General features: G+C 35.5%; 1 protein-coding gene across 1 annotated transcript in view; it reads left to right on the top strand.

The window, feature by feature from the left end:
* LOC123557141 (copper-transporting ATPase 1-like) overlaps nucleotides 1-25,366 on the top strand; it is a 96,530-nt gene that overhangs the window by 26,288 nt on the left and 44,876 nt on the right. The window contains 1 exon segment of the mRNA XM_045348426.2: nucleotides 14,873-15,965. Within this exon segment, the coding sequence (XP_045204361.2) occupies nucleotides 14,873-15,965 (1,093 nt within the window).

Here is a 25,366-nt window from a genome sequence, read left to right as displayed (position 1 = left end):
AATTCTTACCTACACAAAATAAGTCACATAACAAAATACCAGTGTGCATGTTCACCAGCTGGTACACTGTCATACATTGAGGGTGAAATAGAAATCTTCGAGATGATGAAAATGATATAAAGCAAGATGGTAATCTGTACCAGCATGCTTTCTAGTAGACTAGCCACTAGACTGATAATAAATATATTTCTACATTTTTCCCCTTTTTTTGTCCAGTTCCATTTCATAAAGACAAAAGCCAGTCTATTTTAGAGATGATGTTTAAATTATGATATTGGACATAGGATATAGACTGGCTCAGGGCACTACATTCAATCATATATATATAATATTATATATATCATAGTCTAGAAGCTGGTCTAATTTTGTGCATAATTACATGGTTAAGAAGCACTACTTTTGATATTGCACATGAAATGTTATAGTTAGAGCCACGAAGGGAGGTAATAAAAAATATATTCAATAAAATATTCAAGTATATTCAGCAATATTCAGACAGTTGACAGATGTTAAAGAAAGTAATTTATTAAGAAATTAATGAACTTTATGACAGCCACATTTTAAACAAATGCATTGTGGCCCTTTAACTGACAAGAACAAAAAAAATCAAAGCAAAAATAAGGCTATACAAGATCATTAGTAACCGATAAAAGATTATCAAGTTATATAAATTATTATGTCATGACGCAATAAATATAGCTTCAGCTGACCTTAAAGCAATTTACATCGGGTTTGTTTTATTTGCAATGACATACGTACATACGTACATGTAAATAATGATACTTTTAATCATATATATATATATATATATATATAGTGGTAGCAAGTATGGACTATATATATATATATATATATATATAGTGGTAGCAAGTATGGACTTTACGCTAGTTAATTGTCATTTAATTACTGTAGTTTGATTGGTGGAATGATGTTAGGTGACAGCTGTACTGTCTTTATTTTGTTGTTTAGTCATGGGCAACTGAGCATCGTGTACTGTTGTGTAAACTTTAAATGTTCTCAGTTTAATATATATGTGTTTGAAAGGATAAACGTGAAATTCACATGAGCAGTGTGTTTGTTTGGAATTATTTCTTGAAAGTTTTAATCTAATTTGAATTGTTTGGTGTTTTTTTTTTTTTTTTATAGAAGAAGGGTATTATAATCCAGTGAAAGTGTTCATACCTTTATACTTTAATTTATAATATTGGTGTTAAATGAGTTAAACAGAAATATGCAAATTACTATTATTGGAGTATAACGTAACAGGATAAGATCAAATTAATGTGTTTCATCTAATTTGTTTTGTATGTATTTAAACAAGTGCCTATAGCAACAAGTATACACTATCTTCAGCATAATAATATTCAACAGTTTTTCTTTCGGTGTCAGAATCTGTATCATAAACAAACTAGGTATTTTAACCTTTAGCCTGCTGGCGGTGAGTTATTCTGCCTTTGCGACCAGTGCAGACCAAGATTAGCCTGCACATCCGTGCAGGCTAATCATGGTCTGCACTGTTCGCTATTCCGTCAATAAATTTTCAGTGAACACCCTTTCGAATAACAAATGGTATTGCCCAAATTGAATGATGGGCCAGTCCATTATAGAAATTTAGCAGGCTAAGGGTTAATTTTATTGAGGCATTTATATATTGCAATTATACTTATGCTTTAACCTTTAGCCTGCTGTCAGCAAGTGGTTCTGCCTATGCGACCAGTGCAGACCAAGATCAGCCTGCACATCCGTGCAGTCTGATCATGGTCTGCACTCTTCGCTATTCCATCTTGAACACCCCTTTGAATAATAAGTGGTATTGCCAGTCCATTTTAGAAGTATAGCAGGGTAAAGGTTAATATAGGAAGCAAAACTGTCACATTTTACTTCCTATAAAATTATATAGTATTTTAGCTTAGGGTCATACAACATGAAAAGCATTCAGCGTTTTTCCCCAAAGTTAAATAATTTGATGTATTATTGATATTTTGATTTTATTAATAATGTTACCAGTTTTAATTAGTAATGAATTATGATTCATACTATTGAAAATATTTATATACAATATACTTAAATGAAAAATGGGGAAATTATTTTATAATTAATTAAATATGTGCAATCGCTGTTACTGGAATACAACATGATCAAATGTGATAAAATTCATATAGTTATGTTTTATCTGGACCAGTGAAAATGATTTTATCTCTGTATTTATTTTATATACATTACTTACATAAAGAAATTGGAAACTGATTTTATCATAAACATGCAATCGCTGTTATCGGAAAATAACATATAACAGGATAAAATCATATTACTAAAATAATCTTGTTTCAGTTTTATGATTGCTTAATTATTTTAATCTTGTTTCAGTTTTATGATTGCTTAATTATTTTGTTCGGACACATGGTCAGATAGAAAAAAAAAATTCAGCTAAAGATTCAGACCTGTATCAGACTTAAAGCTTCACTAGATTAAATATTTTTACTGCCCTGTTTTTAGCTCACCAGAGCACGAAGTACTCAAGGTGAGCTATTGTGACCAGTCATTGTCCGGCGTGCGTCAACATTTGCGTCAACACTCAAGAGGCCACAGTTACAAACCAATCATTATGAAACTTGGTCAGAATATTTATCTTCATAATCTCTAGGTCAAGTTCGAAACTGGGTCATTTGGGATCAAAAACTAGGTCAGTAGGCCAGATCAAAGGAAAATCTTGTTTACACTCTAGAGGCCACATTTATGACTCTATCTTCATGAAATTTGGTCCGAATGTTTATCTTGATAACCTCTAGGCCAAGTTTGAATCTTGGTTATGTGGGGTCAAATACTAGGTCACCTGGTCAAATCAAAGGAAAAGCTTGTTAGCACTCTAGAGGTCACATTTATGATCCTATCTTAATGAAACTTTGTCAGAATGCTTATCTTGATGATCTTCAGAGCAGATTTGAATCTGGGTCATGTGGGGTCAAAATCTAGGTCACTAGGCCAGATCAAAGGAAAATCTTGTTAACACAAGAGACCACATTTTAAGTTTGAAACTCATAAGAATTGGTCTGAATGTTAGTCTTGATGACCTTTAGGTCAAATTCAAATCTGGGTCATGTGGTGTCAAAAACTAGGTCATCCAGTCAAATTAAAGGAAAAGCTTGTTAACACTCTAGATGCCACATTTATCATTTATGACCCTATCTTCATGAAACTTGGTCAGAATGTTTATTTTGATGATCTTCAGGCCAAGTTTGAATCTGGGTCATGTGGGTTCAAAAACTAGGTCACTAGGTCAGATCAAAGGAAAAGCTTATTAACACTCTAGAGACCACATTTTAAGTTTAAAACTCATGAGAATTGTTGAGAATGTTTGTCTTGATGAAATCTAGGCAAAATTGGAATTTTGGTCATGTGAGGTCAAAAACTAGGTAACCCGGTCAAATCAAAGAAAAACTATGTGTGGGTAATAGGGGCTGCATTTTTTCACTGGATACTTATGAAATTTCACCAGAATGATCTTGGTGATAAAATCTAGGTTAGATTAGAATATGGGTCATCTGGGGTCAAATATTAGGTCACCTGGTCAAATCAAAGACAAACCTTGTGTATGCAATAGGGGCTGCATTTTTCATCTGATGTGCATGGAACTTGGTCAGAATGTTTTTCTTCATAAAATATCAGGTGAGTTTTTATCTGGGTCACGTTGGGTCAAAAACTAGGTCACCAGGTTAAATCAAAGAAAAAGCTTGTTTACACTCTAGGGGACACATTTTTGATTCAATCTTCATAAAACTTAGTCAGAATGTTTGATATCATGAAGTCTTGTATTATTTTGAATCTGGGTCATGTAGTGTCAAAAACTAGGTCACTCTGTAAAATCAAAGGAAAAGCTTGTTTACACACTAGAGGCCACTTTTTAATGCTCCAATCTTCACGAAACTTTGTCAGAATGTTTGTTTTTATGAAATCATGGATGAGTTCTAATCTGGGTCATGCGGGATCAAAAACTAGGTCACTAGGTCAAATCAAAGAAAATGCTTGTTTACACTCAGGCCACATTTTTGGTCCAATCTTAATGAAAATTGGTCAGAATATTTGTTTCCATTAGATTTCAGAAGGGTTAAAAATTGGGTCCTGTTGGGTAAAAAACTAGGTCACTAGGCCAAATCAAAGAAAAAAACACTAGAGGCCACCTAAATGAAACTTGGTCAGAATATTTATCTCCTTGAAAACTCAGACGAGTTTGAAACTGGGTCATGTGGTGTCAAAATCTGGGTCACTAGGTCGAATATGTTTGTTATTGTGTGTTACTCTTGTGAGCAACCTAGGGCCATCTTGGCCCTCTTGTTTCTAACATTTCATCGTACAAGTCAAGAGCGCTTTCTCCACTGACAACTCTTGTTATTAAGGTTTAGGAGTATATCACCAAAACACAAAAATATTTTATAAACGAACAACATCGTTACCAATATTTCACCTGACCATTACATGTTCTGCCGTACTGTCCCGTACTGAAAATATTCTGAAAAAGTTGTCCCCCTTTGAAAATGAATGCCATTTGTAAAGAAATAAAAATAAACAATCGCTGAAAACTGTGTTCCACCTAGTTATGTAAAATTTCAACACTCGCAAGCTATTACAAATGCATCAAAACAAACATGTGTAACAGTTCCTTGAAAATGGTGAGTTTTTAAAAGCGCTTGACTGTCTGGAAGTGGGGCCTGTTTAAACAGTTCTTTTTTAGCTCACCTGTCACATAGTGACAAGGTGAGCTTTTGTGATCACCCTTCGTCCGTCGTCCGTCATGTGTCCGTCCGTGCGTCCGTCAACAATTTCTTGTTTCGGAATTCAATGCTTATATCAGTTTACTGACACTTGTTTTATAGAGTAATATAAGTAATATACACGCTGTCATTACAAAAACAACAAAACAAGTGTCAGTTTACTAATATAAACATTGAATTCTGAAAAAAAGACTGCCTAAATTGGACCCATTTCCGGGCAGTCAAACGCCTTCAAATACTCACCATTTTCTAAGAACTGTTACACATGTTAGTTTTGATTCATTTGCAATCGCATGCCAGTGTTGAAATTTCACATAATTAAGTGGAACACAGTTTTCAGCAATTGTTTATTTTTATTTCCTTACAAATGGCATTCATTTTCAAAGGGGGACAACTTTTTCAGAATATTTTCAGTACGGGACAGTACGGCAGAACATGTAATGGTTAAGTAAAATTTTGGTAATGATGTTATTCGTTTATAAAATATTTCTGTGTTTTGGTGATATACTCCTAAACCTTAAGCTAATGTTTGACGCAAGATCGAAAAAATACTTTTCTTATAGGGTTGTAATTTTAATGATTAATACGTATTGATGTTGATGGTCTTATTGCATCAGAAGGGTTTTTTAAAGAGGCAAAACTATGATTATCTTCAAGAACTTGAAGAGTTTTTGTCAGTGAATGCTGCTTACATTTTGCTAAATCACTTTATATATATTTTTTTATTTAGTTCGGAAGTAGTTTCTAAATTTGGAAAGATTTAACATAAACCCGGAGGTATGCCCCTTTAAATACTTGTGAATCCAAGGTCAATCTTGATTACACTGCTTACAAAGTGGTATGTCAAATACAAGATTATCCCAACACTTACTGGACTATTTATTTTTAAGGAAATTACTAGTTTGGATGTACTGATACGTACATGTGATTTTTAAGATGACAATACAGTTTGAATAGACTTTTAAACATTGTGACGATATTATCTTAAAAAAGGAGGAAAAATAAACTTGTGAAACTAATTATGCAGCTTGTATTGATTTGACATTTTGTGTGAAAAAAAAAAAGAGAAACATTAGGACAAAATATTTGACATATTTGGATATCTGCTAGTGAACTTTTGCAAGAAAAATGACGTCAAGAAGCGGCTATCAGCGTTTACCGGTAATATATTGCTTTGTTTTAGTTTTCGTAGACCAAAGGATTTAATTGATCACTACAAAATAACAGATGTACAGTACTTAATCATTGTGTGACAGTTTGTTACATATTTGCACACTTTCACAGAAGTTTGTCTTAGTATCTTACTTTACTCTTTAGATATGAAATATTAACATCTTCAGCAGTTTGTTTTACTTTAAAAGTACATTGTACTTTTTATGCCCCCCTTCAAAGAAGGAGGGGTATATTGTTTTGCAGATGTCGGTCGGTCAGTAGGTCGGTCGGTCGGTCTGTTAGTATGTAGACCAATCCGTTTCCGGATGATAACTCAAGAACCCTTGGGCCTAGGATCATGAAAATTGATAGGGGGGTTTATCATGACCAGCAGATGACCCCTTTAGATTTTGAGGTCAGTAGTTCAAAGGTCAAGGTCACAGTGACCCGGAACAGTTAAACCATTTCTTGACGATAACTTGAGAATGCTTTGGCCTAGGATCATGAAAGTTGATAGGGAAGTTGATCATGATCAGCATATGACCCCTATTGATTTTGAGGCCAGTAGGTCAAAGGTCAAGGTCACAGTGACCCGGAACAGTTAAACGGTTGGGCCTAGGATCATGAAAATTAATAGGGAGGTTGGTCATGACCAGCAGATGACCCCTATTGATTTTGAGACCAGAGGTCAAGGTCACAGTGACACAGAACAGTTAAACCATTTCCAGACAATAACTTTAGAATGCTTGGGCCTAAGGATCGTGAAAGTTGATAGGGAGGTTAATCATGACTAGCAGATGACCCCTATTGATTTTGAGATCAATAGGTCAAAGGTCAAGGTCACATTGACCCAGAACAATAGAACTTTTGTGTACAGTGACCAAATAATTTCTGTTCCTTGTGCAATTAATGAATGCATCAAGGGGGGCATTTCGTGTTCTACGAGCTCTTGTTTATAAGCAGTCTTTGGCAGAATTCAGATATTTATGATATTATATAGATGTAGATTTTAGGACATTTAAATGTCCATTGTTTCTAAAGATGTTTGGCAATTTTGTGAAGTATTTAGTTACTTTTATTAGGGAAGTTTTATAGGAAACATGATATCCACAGTTTTATCACAAGTTACTGAGGGCTTTCCTTTTTTGCAATATCACGCAAGATAAGTTTCAGTCTTGGAAAAGATATGCCATGAATAAATAGTACTTGCAAATTACTAGGGTAGAAATGCGATAGACTTAAGAATTCAAGCTGTATCTTTAATACATGCTGTGTCCATTTTCTGTCTTTAATACATGCTGTATCCATTGTCTGTCTTTAATACATGCTGTGTCCATTTTCTGTCTTTAGTACATGCTGTGTCCATTTTCTGTCTTTAATACATGCTGTGTCCATTTTCTGTCTTTAATACAGTCATGCTGTGTCCATTTTCTGTCTTTAATATATGCCGTGTCCATTTTCTGTCTTTAATATATGCTGTTTCCATTTTCTGTCTTTAATATATGCCGTGTCCATTTTCTGTTTTTAATACATGCCGTGTCCATTTTCTGTCTTTAATACATGGAGTGTCCATTTTCTGTCTTTAATAAATGCCGTGTCCATTTTCTGTCTTTAATACATGCTGTGTCCATTTTCTGTCTTTAATATATGCTGTTTCCATTTTCTGTCTTTAATATGTACTGTGTCCATTTTCTGTCTTTAATATATGCTGTTTCCATTTTCTGTCTTTAATAATGCTGTGCCCATTTTCTGTCTCTAATATCTGTTGTGTCCATTTTCTGTCTTTAATATATGCTGTGTCCATTTTCTGTTTTTAATATGTACTGTGTCCATTTTCTGTCTTTAATATCTGCTGTGTCCATTTTCTGTCTTTAATATATGCTGTGTCCTTTTTCTGTTTTTAATATGTACTGTGTCCATTTTCTGTCTTTAATATATGCTGTGTCCATTTTCTGTCTTTAATATGTGCTGTGTCCATTTTCTGTCTTTAATATATGCTATTTCCATTTTCTGTCTTTAATATATGCTGTTTCCATTTTCTGTCTTTAATACATGCCGTGTCCATTTTCTGTCTTTAATATATGCCGTGTCCATTTTCTGTCTTTAATACATACTGTGTCCATTTTCTGTCTTTAATATGTACTGTGTCCACTTCTGTTTTTAATATATGCTGTTTCCATTTTCTGTCTTTAATACATGCTTTGTCCATTTTCTGTCTTTAATACATGCTGTGTCCATTTTCTGTCTTTAATATATGCTGTTTCCATTTTCTGTCTTTAATAATGCTGTGTCCATTTTCTGTTTTTAATATATGCTGTTTCCATTTTCTATCTTTAATATATGCTGTTTCCATTTTCTGTCTTTAATATATGCTGTTTCCATTTTCTGTCTTTAATATATGCTGTTTCCATTTTCTGTCTTTAATATATACTGTGTCCATTTTCTGTCTTTAATATATGCTGTGTCCATTTTCTGTCTTTAATATATGCTGTGTCCATTTTCTGTCTTTAATATATGCTGTGTCCATTTTCTGTCTTTAATATGTACTGTGTCCATTTTCTGTCTTTAATATATGCTGTTTCCATTTTCTGTCTTTAATAATGCTGTGTCCATTTTCTGTTTTTAAAATATGCTGTGTCCATTTTCTGTCTTTAATAAAAAGAAGACAGTGAGTGGAATGGGCAAGTATATTGAGAACTATTTTGTTTAAAACACCTTGACTTTTATGTATATGTCTCAGCTAGCATTGTTTGAAACTTGAATTGCTTTAAACAATTTGCTTAAATGTTTAATGATAACTGACATTCAAAATTATTTGCATTAAACAGAGATAGTCACGTTCACAGATTGTAATGTTTATTTTGTTTATGAATAATTTTTTGTTGGTATTTGTTAATTTTTAGCTCATCTGTCACGAAGTGACAAGGTGAGCTATTGTGACAGCTTGATGTCCGTCGTGCGTCGTCCATCGTGCGTAGTGCGTCGTCCGTCAACAATTTCTAAAAAAATCTTCTTCTTGAAAACCACTGGGCAGAATTACACAAAACTTCACAGGAATGATCCTTGGGTGGCCCCCCTTCAAAATTATTCAAAGAATTGAATTCCATGCAGAACTCTGGTTGCCATGGCACTTGATTTTACATAGGAAAATCTTAAAAAATCTGCTCAAAAACCAGAAGCCCTAGAGCTTAGATATTTGACATGTAGCATTGACTAGTGGACCTCTACTAAAGTTGTTCAATTCATGACCCCGGGGTCAAAATTGACCCCGCCCCAGGGGTCACTTGATTTTACATAGATTTTTATAGGAAAATCTTCAAAATGTTTTAAAAAATAAACCAGAAGGCCTAGAGCTTAGATATTTGACATGTAGCATTGCCTAATGGACCTCTACAAAATTTGTTCAAATCATGACCCCTGGAGTCAAAATTTACCCTGCCCCAGGGGTCACTTGATTTTACATAGGAAAATCTTCAAAAAAATTCTAAAAATAAACCAGAAGGCCTAGATCTTAGATATTTAACATGTAGCATTGCCTAGTAGACTTGTACAAAATTTATTCAAATCATGACCCCGCCCCAGGGGTCACTTAATTTTACATAGGAAAATCTTCAAAAATTTTCTTAAAATAAACCTGAAGGCCTAGATCTTAGATATTTGACATGTAGCATTGCCTAGTAGACTTCTACAAAATTGTTCAAATCATGATCCCCGGGGTCAAAATTGGCCCCGCCCCAGAGGTCACTTGATTTTACATAGGAAAATCTTCAAAAATGTTCTAAAAATAAACCAGATGGCCTAAGATCTTAGATATTTGACTTGTAGCATTGCCTAGTAGACTTCTACAAAATTTGTTCCAATCATGACCCCGGGGGTCAAATTGCCCCTGCCCCATGGGGTTACTTGATTGTATATTGAAAAATCTTCAAAATTTCTAAAAATAAACCAGAAGGCCTAGAGCTTAGATATTTGACATGTAACATTGCCTAGTGGACCTCTACAAAATTTGTTCAAATCTTGATCCCCCCACCGGGTCAAATTGACCGAGCCCCAGGGATTACTTGATTGTACATAGGGAAATCTTCATAAATTTGCTAAAAATAAACCAGAAGGCCTAGATCTTAGATATTTGATATGTAACATTGCCTAGTAGACTTCTACAAATTTGTTCAAATCATGACTTTTGGGGTAAAATTGGCCCCGCCCCAGGGGTTACTTGATTGTACATCGGAAAATCTTCCAAAAAATTTCTAAAGATCATCAGTTTGACATTTGAAACATGTAGCTCATATTACTCAGGTGAGCGATCCAGGGTCATCATGACCCTCTTGTTAGCCAGTATTACCACAATAGAATAGAGATAGTACCTAAGTTTTTCAAATCATAGGTTTGAAGTTAAAAAGCTTTGAAATGAAGAGAAATGTCCATATATTTCTCAAAAACAGAAATATAGACAATATTTTAACCAGAAGTGCGGAGTTATGAGCATTTAATATTTTCATGATAACGAAAATTTTGTGATCAAGGAAATGTAACTCTTCTTGAACATGGAGAGCATAAACATCAAAGGGACATAATATAGTCAATATTTTCTAATTGGGTGCATTTGATTTAACATTCAACTTTGATCTGGATTGCTACTGATCCATGATACTGTGTGCTAAAAATTTAGAACATCTGGAACAGTCTATTAACAGCAAAACTATGCTTTAGCAGAATCTAAATAGAGTTAAGCTCTAACTGGGACTCGAACCCAGGACCTCTCACCCCTAAGGCAGACACTCTACCACTTCCCTATAACAGCAGTAGCTAATAGCTATGCAGTTTAATTGCTGGATTACATTGCGTGAACTGGAACAATAATCGGTGAACTCCGGATTATCGGCGTATTCGCTTTGTTACCTAACGGCAATTTTTGTGTAAAGAAAAAATATAATATAATGCTGCCAACGTCATAATTGGTCAAATCTGCCCAAATTTCTCTGACGTGTTGTTCAGAGTTTGAACTAACTAACTGGCAGTACCAGTGAAATATTACTTACACTGAATCTTTTTATTTTGCCCTTTTTGCAGCTGCCGAACGGCAAAGACGATGAGATTTGTCCAAATATAAGTAATTATTTTACCAGTTTTGAGAGGATTTCAATTGATGGGAAATTACAGTTACAAACTAAATACCTTTCTGCAACACATGGAGTCATTAGCATTCACTGTCAATCAGTATTATGACTGAGATCGACTGTCATTCATTCATTTCAAAGTTTCATAGACAGAGTCCTGTTGTTTACATTTTTATCGTAACCGGTGCACTTGTAAAAATCACTTTAGTTTGAAAAATCAAAGTATGCGAAGAGCTATGGTACGGTCTCTAAATAGAACATACGTCTAACAAGCAACATATTTTTATAGGAGTATCGAGATTGATTCAGTACACTCCTGAATGTCTAAAAAAAAAGTGAGTTTTACAGCATTTAATACTCCATGAAATCATTTATGGGTTCCTAATTTTTTTAGGTTTCCAGAATTTGTTAATTAATTATTAACATGAACAAGTAATGTCATATTTTTATCTTTAAAATTTACATTCATGAACTCCAATCCCATGTAAAAAGAGACATATATCAACAAATCTATTAACTCCCCATGTAAAAAAGCACTTTTGAAAAAGCCATTTCAACAAATCCATGAACTGCCCCTTGTGAAAAAGTTGAATCAAAGATCCATTATCTGCCCCATGTAAAAAAGCCATTTCAACAAATCTTTGAACTGCCCCATGTAGAAAAGCCATTTCAACAAATCTGTGAACTGCCCCGTGTGAAAAAGCCATTTCATCAAATCTGTGAACTCCTTCCTCACAAAGAATTAAAATCCATGGAATATTAAGCCCCATATATGAAAGATTTCGCAATAAATTGTTAAAAAAGAAAAATAAGTGGAGCGGTCATGTGCCGATAAGTGTTTCCCACAAACCTAGTCCACTTAGTTCATCAATTGAAACAACTTATCAGTGTGAATTTGGATCAAGAGTGATTCATGTAAGCTTCAAGAGCCATAGTCATTCATTTATGGGAAGTGGACTCAAGGCTTCATAGCCAAGCTAATAATCATATAAATGAAGACAAATAATTATATGACTCATCCATGATACAGTTTGATTTTCTGATAAATGTTTGTGTCACAAAGTGATATGTTTGTGTCACAGAGTGATACATGATCTGTATATTGCAGGTGTTTCAGATCAGTAACACACATCTTTTGAGCCCTAAGCGATTGAAGTTTTTCTAGAACTAATTTAAAAAAGTATCAACACTATTTTGGGACTGTACATGACTGCAGTAACAATTTTTTCTAGAACTAAATTAAAAAGTACTACCGATATTTTCTGGAGTGTACTGAATCAGATTTATTTATTGTCGCAAGTGCAATACAGCTTGATATTATATAAAAAAATATGTTACTTGTTTAAGACATATGTTTTATTGTGGTAATACTGGTCATAAAGAATGAATATTGACGAAAACAAAACTCACGTATAAAAATGATAAACAAAACAATTGCTTGTGAACGTGACTACAGCTGTTTAGTGCAAATAATTTTGAATGATTACATTTCGTAATCTTGGACATAATCTTTCTAGCCTTTGACTTAAATGATAAAATAGTTTTTTTCCCCCAAGAGACTGATCCATGATTTATGCGTAAATAATTTTTTATGCAGAAGGAAATTTTAGGAAGGAGACTTCTTTTTTTTATCAAATTAATCAGGCTATAATAGTCTGATTTTGACTGTAATTATGTGAACTTGTGAAAGCTTGTGACAGTGCGTCCAGTCAGGAATCGGGATTCTCATCACCAAATTTTTATTATTCTACATAATCTGTAGGGAAAATCAGTAACATTAACCTTTAGCCTGCTTAGCGGCAAGTGATTTTGCCTTTGCGACCAGTGCAGACCAAGATCAGTCTGCACATCCGTGCAGGCTGATCATGGTATGCTTTGTTTGCAGTCAGTAAATTTTCAGTGAACACCCCTTCGAATAATAAATGGTATTGCCCAAATTGAATGATGGACCAGTCCATTTTAGAAATTTAGCAGGGTAAGGGTTAAAACAGGAATAAAAAGAGATGTGTAACATAGAATTGTCTTCACCAGTAATGCCTTATGATGTAGTGTTAATAATTCAATAAACTTTATACTCGTATTTATTTTATACTCTTCTGTGAAATACTGAAATTTATCAGTGAAATAAAATTGATATTTTCACTGTTTCAAACAGTGAAAATATCATTTTTATTTTTCACTGGTACGGAACTACATTTGAATGCGAAATGATATGAATTATAAATGATAGGAAATTCCTTGCAAAATATTCTTCAGTAAAAGTAAAGATGTATAAAAATAATGAAAGCATCATAAATATTTACATTTTATCATAATAAAATGTCAAAGAAATCAGAAAACGTACTATAACTATTTATGGTTTTCCTACAAAGACATCCTGACGTCACGACATTATCACGTTATGATGCGATGCACGTGACGTTGCGCGGGCAAACTGAATATAATTTGGTTAAAACCATTAAAAATGCATAAAATAAATAGAAAATTTGTTTGTTTCAGTGTAAGATCGAAATATATTTCACTCGTGAACACCGTAATTTACATTTTCACTCGTGGCTGCGCCATGCACTCGTGAAAATATTGCATTATAGTGTTCACTCGGTGAAATATATTTCGATCTTAATTACACTAAAACAAACAAGTATCCTCTATATCTTAAGGTATTGTCATCACTTCATTGTCAGTGTCTGCATTGGCTTTGGTGAAGATATTTGTAAAGGTCCTCTTTTCTTCATAACTATAAGAGCTTTAGCTTTGAAATGTAGCACATTAATTTTGTTGATCATCATTAGATTGTTAAGTAGGCCAAGTATCTTTAAACTCTCACCTGCATTTTATGAGAATTATGGCTCTTTACATACTTGGAGAATTGTAATTTCTTGTTTCGGCCCACTTTTTGTCCATACTGTAAGAGCAATAGATTTGAAACATTGTAGAGTTGTTTTTAATCACTAAACAATCTTCAAAATTTTCTAAAAATAAACCAGAAGGCCTAGAGCTTGGATATTTGACATGTAGCATTGCCTAGTGGACCTCTACAAAATTTAATCAAATCTTGACCCCCCCCCCCCTCCACCGGGTCAAATTGACCCAGCCCCAGAGGTTACTTGATTGTACATAGGGAAAACTTCATAAATTTGCTAAAAATAAACCAGAAGGCCTAGATCTTAAGATATTTGATGGGGAACATTGCCTAGTAGACTTCTACAGACTTTGTTCAAATCATGACCCCCGGGGTAAAATTGGCCCCGCCCCGGGGGTTACTTGATTGTACATTGGAAAATCTTCCAAAAAATTTCTAAAAATCATCAGTTTGACATTTGAAACATGTAGCTCATATTTCTCAGGTGAGCGATCCAGGGTCAACATGACCCTCCTGTTGGTTAAGTTTTTGTAATATGTACTCTGGTTTTACAGTAACCACTCGAAATGGATCATAAGATAAATACTAGTAGGAATTTCATGTGACCTAGCTCCACCAGTATTAATTATTTCAAAGTAGGTCATTAACCTTTAGATTGCTGGCAGCATGTGATTCTGCCTTTGCGACCAGTACAGACCAAGATCAGCCTGCACATCCGTGCAGTCTGATCATGGTCTGTACTGTTCGCCATTCAGTCAGTAAATTTTTGGTAAGCACCCCTTTTAACAGTTATTGGTACTGTCCAAATTGAAAGATGGACAAGTTCATTTTAGAAATTTAGCAGGGTAAAGGTTATAACAGTACCAGACTTGCTTCATGTCAACCCTTTTTTGGTCTTTTGCATAGTAACAACAGTTTTGATTGATACTGATAAAAGTTATTGAAAAATCTTGTTTTGTGATCTTCAGGTTATCTTGGATTCAAGCGAGGCTCTTGTAACGTACAGTCCTACAGAGACCTCCCCACCAATCATTGCAGAGAGTATCGACGATATGGGATTTCCTTCGAAAGTGAAGGCAGTAACACCACTGTCGGAAAATGTTGGACGCATAATGCCCCTTCTGGAAGCAACTATACATGTTGATGGAATGACATGTATGTCATGTGTGAACAATATTCAAGGAAACATATCAAAGGTTGATGGGATTGAAAGCATCAAGGTTAACCTTGAGGAAAAGCAGGCTTTTGTGCGCTACAATGCAGTAAAGCTTACGCCAGATGTCATCGCCGAGAAGATAAGTGACATGGGTTTTGATGCGTATACAAGAAGGAAGTCTAACTCCCTCATAGCAAGAATCCATGTAGAAGGTATGACCTGTCAGAATTGTGCTAACACGATCGAGTCTTTTGTCAAGAAGAAGGAAGGCGTGGAGGAAATACGTGTCTCATTACAAGACAAAGAGGCTTTCATCATCTACAAGCCGAATATCACTAACCCTGTTGCCCTGAAAGATGTAATCAACGATATGGGATTTGATGCAACTCTACCTAGAGAAAGTGCACTAGATTTAGAATTTGACAAGCTGGCTAAAGCATCGATCGAAGCTAAGGAGAAGGAGACCATGATTGATATCGAAGGGATGGTCTGTATGTCATGTGTTAAAAGTATCGAAGGAACAATTTCGGAGAAACCTGGAATCTTGCAAATCCGGGTATCATTAGAGGATAAGAATGGTTGGGTTCGGTATGATCCTGCTGTCACGAATCCGGAATCTATTGCTGAGATGATAGATGATATGGGTTTTGATGCAAAAGTTTCGGCTTCACCAGTGCCAAGTTCTGTTGAAAGCACTGAGGCAGTGACAATAAGCATCAAAGGAATGACTTGTCAGTCCTGTGTGAAAACAATAGAGGGGAAAATTTCGGAACTTAAGGCAGTGAAGAGTATAAAGGTTTCGTTGGAGAATGAAACAGGGTTGATTGTCTACTACCCAGACAGGACGACTTCTCAGATGTTAGCTGATGCTGTTGATGATATGGGCTTTGAGGCATCTGTTAAAGGTATAGACAAATTTGATATTTTTAATGATATTAGGATGCTATTCACATGCTGTTAGATGCTATTCATGTACAGTGTGATTCTGTTCATGTATGAACAGTGTCATTCTATTCATAAAAAGTGAGATTCTGTTCATGTACTGTGTCATACTATTTATGAGCAGTGAGGTTCTGTTCATGAACAGTGTCATTCTATTTATGAGCAGTGAGGTTCTGTTCATGAACAGTGTCATTCTATTCATAAAAAGTGAGATTCTGTTCATGTACAGTGTCATACTATTTATGAGCAGTGAGGTTCTGTTCATGAACAGTGTCATTCTATTCATGAAAAGTGAGATTCTGTTCATGTACAGTGTCATTCTATTCATGAACAGTAGTATTCTGTTCATGTACAGTGTCATTCTATTCATGAACAGTAGTATTCTATTCATGTACAGTGTCATTCTATTCATGAAAGTGAGATTCTGTTCATGTACAGTGTCATTCTATTCATGAACAGTAGTATTCTGTTCATGTACAGTGTCATTCTCTTCATGAACAGTGAGATTCTATTCATGTACAGTGTGTTGCTGTTAAAATTAAAATATTTTACTTCATTTTCCTTGCCAGCTCTATAATTTTTGAAGATTGATATTCAGATAATTTTTGCTTAAAACCTCTCATAACAAGTCAATGTGTCAGGCGCATAACATAGACCTCTAAGGTCAAGATCACTCTAAGACCTCAAAAAGTTTGTCCTTTTTATACGCCCAAAGGGACGTATTATGTTATGACGCCGGTGTCCGTCCGTCCGTCCTTTAGCAATTTCGTGTCCGCTCTGTAACTCTTGAACCCCTTGAAGGATTTCAAAGAAACTTGACACAAATGTTCACCACATGGAGACGACATGCAGAGCGCTTGTTTCAGATGACTAGCTTCAAGGTCAAGGTCACACATAGGGGTTAAAGGTCATATGAGTGTGTTTCGTATCCGCTCTGTAACTCTTGAACTGCTTGAAGGATTTCAAAGAAACTTGGCATAAATGTTCACCACACTGAGACGACATGCAGAGCACTTGTTTTAGTTGACTGGCTTCAAGGACAAGGTCACACATAGGAGTGAAAGGTCATATATGACTTAGCTGTGTCCGCTCTGTAACTCTTGAACTGCTTGAAGGATTTCAAAGAAACTTGGCACAAATGTTCACCACACTGAGGTGACGTGCAGAGCGCATGTTTTGGATGACTCTCTTCAAGGTCAAGGTCACACTTAGGGGTCAAAGGTCATATATGACTGCTTTGTGTATATTGCTATGCATTGCAGTGCTCTTGTTTTTATTTGGCAGATCCCTTTTTGTTCTCTTACAGTAATTTTTTTTTAATTACTTCCCTTTTTTGTTACTATAAATAGCTTATTTTGAAACTTTTTTATTATTGGCAGTAGGGAAAGACCGAGACCACTTTTCTGTGGTACAACATGGATGGTACATCCAATTTTTAGATGTATTTTGACATAACTTAACCAGGTAAGAATTTTTTTGTGGACTTTGAATTTTTTTTTTTTTTTGGAATTTCTTCTTTTTCTTGTTCCGTCCTTTGGGCTTCAACAGTCAAGTTCTTTAAATTTTGCTCCCATCCTCTGATGTAACCCTTCGGGCGTATATTGCCCCGCTTGGCGGCGCTCTTGTTGTTCCTGTCCTTCGGGCTTCAACAGTCTAAGTTCTTTAAATTTTGCTCCCATCCTCTGATGTAACCCTTTGGGTGTATATTGCCCCGCTTGGCGGCGCTCTTGTTTTTGTCTGGTCTATAGCTTTTATATATTCAAATAACTTGGTACAAATGATATAATATTCATTCATTTAAATGTGAAATCATTATGTACAAATGTTTTTGCTTTTGCAGTCCATAACTTTATTATACATGTTCTATTGTCAAAGTGCCATTATTCACAGGATTCACACTTCATTGTCCTAATAGCATATAGCAGGACAATATGATGTTTCCATAGCAACTGCTATTATATGTTAATTATCACACTGTCCATCAGTTAACAATTAGGAAGTATAATGATAAAGATAATGAAGTGTCACTACATATCAGATAAAGTAAATAAATGAAATCATCAGAATTTGTTTGCATAAACTTTCCTGGTTTTGGTCAAAATTTCAAAGAAGTATGTACAATTTATGTCAGAAAATGGCCCACCGATTCTCAGAAATTATGAAAAGCAGATTAAAGCCTGTAAAGTACCTTTATTGCATCAATTGATGTAAAGTGTAATAAAAGATGTCAAATAAATCATGAAAATCCAGGTTACTGTCCAAATTACCACAGGTATAGACATTTTATAGATATTTTTGGTCATTTTATGTACAAAAACACTATTATAATTGGACTTTTAATCTTCCAAATTTTCTGTATGAAATAAAGGCTAACCAATTTTCAAATAAAAGTTATTAGTCCCCTACTGGTTGAAAACCAGTTTTGGGGACTATAGGAATGCTCTTTTCCGTCATTCCTTCATTCCGTCTTTCCGTCATTCCGTCATTCCGTCATTCTGTCATTCCGTCATTCCGTCCGTCCGCAATTTCGTGTCCGGTCCATAACTCTGTCATCCATGAAGGGATTTTAATATTACTTGGCACAAATGTTCCCCATGATGAGACGACGTGTCATGCGCAAAACCCAGACCCCTAGCTCAAAGGTCAAGGCCACAATAGTAGGTCAAAGGTCAACAGGGCTTTTTTCCTGTCCGGTCCACAACTCTCCCATCCTTGAAGGGATTTTAGTATTACTTGGCACAAATGTTCCCCATGATGAGATGATGTGTCGTGCGCAAATCCCGGACCCCTAGCTCAAAGGTCAAGGTCACAATTGGAGGTCAAAGGTCAACAGGGCTTTTTTCCTGTCCGGTCTATAACTCTCCCATCCATGAAGAGATTTTAATATTACTTGGCACAAATGTTCCCCATGAGGAGACGACGTGTCGTGCGCAAAACCTGGACCCCTAGCTTAAAGGTCAAGGTCACAATTGGAGGTCAAAGGTCAACAAGGTTTTTTTCCTGTCTGGTCCATAACTCTCCCATCTATGAAGGGATTTTAATATTACTTGGCACAAATGTACCTCATAATAAGATGATATGTCATGCACAACTTTCAGACCCCTAGCTCAAAGGTCAAGGTCACACTTAGCAGTCAAATGTTAACATAGCGTGAACAGGGTCTGTTTCGTGTCCGGTCCATAACTCTGACATTCATTAAGGGATTTTAATATTACTTAGCACAAGTGTTCCCCATGATGAGACGACGTGTCATGCGCAAATCCCGGACCCCTAGCTCAAAGGTCAAGGTCACAATTGGGGGTCAAAGGTCAACAGAGTTTTTTTCCTGTCCCGTCCATAACTCTGCCATCCATGAAGGGATTTTAATATTACTTGGCACAAATGTTTCCCATGATGAGACGACATGTCATGCGCAACACCCAGTACCCTAGCTTAAAGGTCAAGGTCACACTTTGAGATCAAAGGTCAAGAGGATTTTTTTCCTGTCCGGTCTATAACTTTGTCATGCAAAGCAGGATTTAGATATCAGTTGGCACAAATATTCCCCTGGATGAGAAAACATGTCATGCGCAAGAACCAGGTCCCTAGGTCTAAGGTCAAGGTCATATTTAGAAGTCAAAGGTCAAATTCAAGAATGACTTTGTATGGAACATTTCTTCTTCATGCATGGAGGGATTTTGATGTAACTTGGACCAAATGTTCACCACCATGAGGCACCCTTGTTTTTAGAATTACATCCCTTTGTTGTTACTATAAATAGATTTTATTGTAACTTTTTTATTACTGGCAGTAGAGAAAAATCGAGACCACTTTTCTGTGGTAAGCATGCATGTTACATCCAATTTTTAGGTGTATTTTGACCTATCTCTACCTGGTAAAGAGTTTCTTGTGGACTTATATTATTAATTTTTTTTTTTTTTTTTTTTAAAGATTAATTTCCCTTTGTTGTTACTATAAATAACTTACATGATAACATTTTTATAATCAGCCAAAAAAATTCAATATGAAAACAACTGTTGGTTTTTATATATGCACATTTTAATCCAAGTGTGTTGTTATAATGTTATAACATATTGTATATGTAGTACAATATTGTTTATACATCATTGACAGATATCAGTTCATTATGTTATACTGCAGTAGAAAAAATTAGGTGCCTTCCAGTAGGGGACTTTGTATTGCATGGCAATACTTCATTCACTTGTTTTGATTCAGGGTTTGTTTCCCCTATAAATCTACCCCCCCCCCAAGTTAAAGGCAGTTAAAGGAGATAATCTCAAATCAAAAAAGTATGTTTTGTTCCCAATTCTGAATTTAAAATTCCCAAAAATGAGTGTTACCTTTCAGGGTTTTTGCTGTTTTAAAATAGTTTTGCTAATTTGTATTTATATTTTGGTTATTAAAACAACAGTTATCCTGTTGAACAATTACTTGAATGCAATCTGTTAATATTTTACACCAAAAATATCTTTACACAGATTTTGGTAATTTGCAATTGTTCCCAATAAAGACAATTTCCGAGAGCATTTTCCCAATTTAACTGGTTTTAATGGCAATCCAAAAATGATAAAAGAAAGGCCTGACTAGTGTGATTTTCAAAAACAATATCTCATTATACGACTATTATGATAAAATGGTTTGTGTTGGAAGGCTTCCTTCAAAGGAATTTTGAAGATAAAAGTTTGAATTTTATTTTTTATTCCAAAATGGAAAAAGTCTCTATCTGTGGTAATTTAAAGAAATGATTTAAATGTGACTGTGACTAAGATTGACATGCTATGTTTTTTAGCTCACCTGTCACAAAGTGACAAGGTGAGCTTTTGTGATCGCGCGGCGTCCGTCGTCCGTCTGTCCGTGCGTGCGTGCGTCCGTGCGTTCGTAAACTTTTGCTTGTGACCACTCTAGAGGTCACATTTTTCATGGGATCTTTATGAAAGTTGGTCAGAATGTTCACCTTGATGATATCTAGGTCAAGTTCAAAACTGGGTCACGTGCCATCAAAAACTAGGTCAGTAGGTCTAAAAATAGAAAAACCTTGTGACCTCTCTAGAGGCCATATATTTCACAAGATCTTCATGAAAATTGATCAGAATGTTCACCTTGATGATATCTAGATCAAGTTCGAAACTGGGTCACGTGGGGTCAAAAACTAGGTCGGTAGGTCTAAAAATAGAAAAACCTTGTGACCTCTCTAGAGGCCATATTTTTCATGAGATCTTCATGAATATTGGTCAGAATGTTCATCTTGATGATATCTAGGTCAAGTTCGAAACTGGGTCACATGGGGTCAAAAACTAGGTCATAAGGTCTAAAAATAGAAAAATCTTGTGATCTCTCTAGAGGCCATATTTCTCAATGGATCTTCATGAAAATTGGTCAGAATGTTCAGCTTGATGATATCTAGGTCAAGTTCGAAACTGGGTCACGTGGGGTCAAAAACTAGGTCAGTAGATCTAAAAATAGAAAAACCTTGTGACCTCTCTAGAGGCCATATTTTTCATGAGACCTTCATGAATATTGGTCAGAATGTTCACCTTGATGATATCTAGGTCAAGTTCGATACTAAGTCATGTGGGATCAAAAACTAGGTCAGTAGGTCTAAAAATAGAAAAACCTTGTAACCTCTCTAGAGGCCATATTTCTCAATGGATCTTCATGAAAATTGGTCAGAATGTTCACCTTGATGATATCTAGGTCAAGATCGAAACTGGGTCACGTGCGGTCAAAAACTAGGTCAGTAGGTCTAAAAATAGAAAACCTTGTGACCTCTCTAGAGGCCATATTTTTCAATGGATTTTCATGAAAATTGGTCAGAATGTTTACCTTGATGATATCTAGATCAAGTTCGAAACTTGGTCACGTAGGGTTAAAAACTAGGTCAGTAGATCTAAAAATAGAAAAACCTTGTGACCTCTCTAGAGGCCATATTTTTCATGAGTTCTTAATGAATATTGGTCAGAATGTTCACCTTGATGATATCTAGGTCAGGTTCGTAACTGGGTCATGTGCGGTCAAAAAGTAGGTCAGTAGGTCGAAAAATAGAAAAACCTTGTGACCTCTCTAGAGGCCATATTTTTCACGAGATCTTCATGAAAATTGGTGAGAATGTTCACCTTGATGATATCTAGGTCAGCTTTAAAAGTGGGTCACGTGCCTTCAAAAACTAGGTCATTAGGTCAAATAATAGAAAAACCTTGTGACCTCTCTAGAGGCCATATTTTTCAATGGATCTTCATGAAAATTGGTCAGAATTTTTTATCTTGATGATATCTAGGTCACATGTGCTCAAAAACTAGGTCACTATGTCAAATAATAGAAATAACGACGTCATACTCAGTTCAACACTGGGTCATGTGGGGATAGGTGAGTGATTCAGGACCATCATGGTCCTCTTGTTTTCATTTTTTTTTAAGCTCACCTGTCACAAAGTGACAAGGTGAGCTTTTGTGATCGCGCGGTGTCCGTCGTCCGTCCGTGCGTGTGTGCGTGCGTGCGTGCGTGCGTGCATCCGTAAACTTTTGCTTGTGACCACTCTAGAGGTCACATTTTTCATTGGATCTTTATGAAAGTTGGTCAGAATGTTCATCTTGATGATATCTAGGTCAAGTTCGAAACTGGGTTAAGTGCCTTCAAAAACTAGGTCAGTAGGTCTAAAAATAGAAAAACCTTGTGACCTCTCTAGAGGCCATATATTTCACAAGATCTTCATGAAAATTGGTCAGAATGTTCACCTTGATGATATCTAGGTCAAGTTCGAAACTGGGTCACTTGCCATCAAAAACTAGGTCAGTAGGTCTAAAAATAGAAAAACCTTGTGACCTCTCTAGAGGCCATATATTTCACAAGATCTTGATGAAAATTGGTCAGAATGTTCACCTTGATGATATCTAGGTCAGGTTTGAAACTGGGTCACGTGCCGACAAAAACTAGGTCAGTAGGTCAGATAATAGAAAAACCTTGTGACCTCTCTAAAGGCCATATTTTTCATGGGATCTGTATGAAAGTTGGTTTGAATGTTCATCTTGATGTTATCTAGGTCAAGTTCGAAACTGGGTCACGTGCGGTCAAAAACTAGGTCAGTAGGTCTAAAAATAGAAAAACCTTGTGACCTCTCTAGAGGCCATATATTTCATGAGATCTTCATAAAAATTGGTCAGAATGTTCACCTTGATGATATCTAGGTCAAGTTCGAAAGTGGGTCACGTGCCTTCAAAAACTAGGTCATTAGGTCAAATAATAGAAAAACCTTGTGACCTCTCTAGAGGCCATATTTTTCATGGGATCTGTATGAAAGTTGGTCTGAATGTTCATCTTGATGATATCTAGGTCAGGTTCGAAAGTGGATCACGTGCCATCAAAAACTAGGTCAGTAGGTCAAATAATAGAAAAACCTTGTGACCTCTCTAAAGGCCATATTTTTCATGGGATCTGTATGAAAATTGGTCTGAATGTTCATCTTGTTAATATCTAAGTCAAGTTCGAAATAGGGTCATGTGCAGACAAAAACTAGGTCAGCAGGTCTAAAAATAGAAAAACCTTGTGACCTCTCTAGATGCCATACTTGTGAATGGATTTCCATTAAAATTGGTCAGAATGTTCACCTTGATGATATCTAGATCAATTTTGAAACTGGGTCACATGCCTTAAAAAACTAGGTCAGTAGGTCAAATAATAAAAAAACCTTGTGACCTCTCTAGAGGCCATACTTTTCATGGGATCTGTATGAAAGTTGGTCTGAATGTTCATCTTGATGATATCTAGGTCAAGTTTGAAACTGGGTCAACTGCGGTCAAAAACTAGGTCAGTAGGTCTAAAATTATTTAAATCTTTTGACCACTCTAGAGGCCATATTTTTCAATGGATCTTCATGAAAATTGATCTGAATGTTCACCTTGATGATATCTAGGTCAGTTTCGAAACTGGGTCACGTGCGGTCAAAAACTAGGCCAGTAGGTATAAAAATAGAAAAACCTTGTGACCTTTCTAGAGGCCATATTTTTCATGAGATCTTCATGAAAATTAGTGAGAATGTTCACCTTGATGATATCTAGGTAAAGTTTAAAACAGGGTCACCTACCTTCGAAAACTAGGTCAATAGGTCAAATAATAGAAAAACCTTGTGACCTTTGTAGAGACCATATTTTTCAATGGATCTTCATGAAAATTGGTCAGAATTTTTATCTTGATAATATCTAGGTCAAGTTCAAAACTGGGTCACATGAGCTCAAAAACTAGGTCACTATGTCAAATAATGACATCATACTCAAAACTGGGTCATGTGGGAAGAGGTGAGCGATTCAGGACCATCATGGTCCTCTTGTTTCATTTTTTATTAGATTGGACATCAGTGTGATAAAACATGTTATTTTACATGTTGTTAACTTTTGAAATTTCTGAAAAGTTACAGCACTATTTTTTTTTATGTAAAACCTACATACATCTTCAAAGATAAATGAGAATTTGTTTCTTCATTAAGGATTTGATGAAGTGGATTGACTCAACCACAAAATGGTCTCCCATGAATGATAGTGTCATTTAAAGATTTATTGTACTTACTGTACTAATTAAAAGTAAATGAGATGGCAGGTTTTAAAAATGAAAATAACAGGAACAAAAAAAAAATGGTCATTGGCCTGATACATTTGTACAAATTAGCCAGGAAAGTTTCTGATGGACAATATTTTAGGTAAAAAAACTTGGACACCATGCTCATACCACAGAGGTTACATTTCCTAAACCTGGTCAGAATGTTTGCCCAAATGAGGTCTGGGTTCAGGGCTCGACAAATGCTTTGAAAGTCGTCAAATAATGGTCTTGTGAAGAATACACGGTCTTCATGGATCTTTCTTTACTTATTGTCTCTTGCCCTGTATTCCATGTTTTCACTCATTAGATTTTCTTAAAACACTTGTTCCTCAGTATCATTAAAATCATAAATGATAAGGGCATATAACTCTGGCACAAATATTTCACGATTAATTTCCCCATTTCAATTTTAATTTTAGGTAAGAGTTTTGATGCATGTTCCCTCTGATATTATTAGCTTCAGACTTGAAAACAGTAATCCTGGTCACCATCTTGATCATTATTTGTGACAGGGTCCATAAAGCAGGCACAACTATTTTATGAATTAAATCGATATTTTCAGTGAAATTTCTCTTTTGATTTGCATCAAATTAAAATGTCATCTTCCTCAGAATTGATGGGCTTCCATGGCTGTTTTCACTTCAAATCACTTTATATAATCCCTCACAGTGGGTTGGAAACCTCACTTTATATGAAGAATTCTTGTGTGAGGAAGCTGTTTAGCTAGCTTACAGGAGGTCAGTGGTACTTCTGCTCAGGTTCCCACTCTGACCAGAAA

The sequence above is a fragment of the Mercenaria mercenaria genome, chromosome 5, assembly GCF_021730395.1.
Source record: "Mercenaria mercenaria strain notata chromosome 5, MADL_Memer_1, whole genome shotgun sequence".
Lineage (NCBI taxonomy): Eukaryota > Metazoa > Mollusca > Bivalvia > Venerida > Veneridae > Mercenaria > Mercenaria mercenaria.
This window is presented reverse-complemented; position numbering and strand designations above follow the sequence as displayed.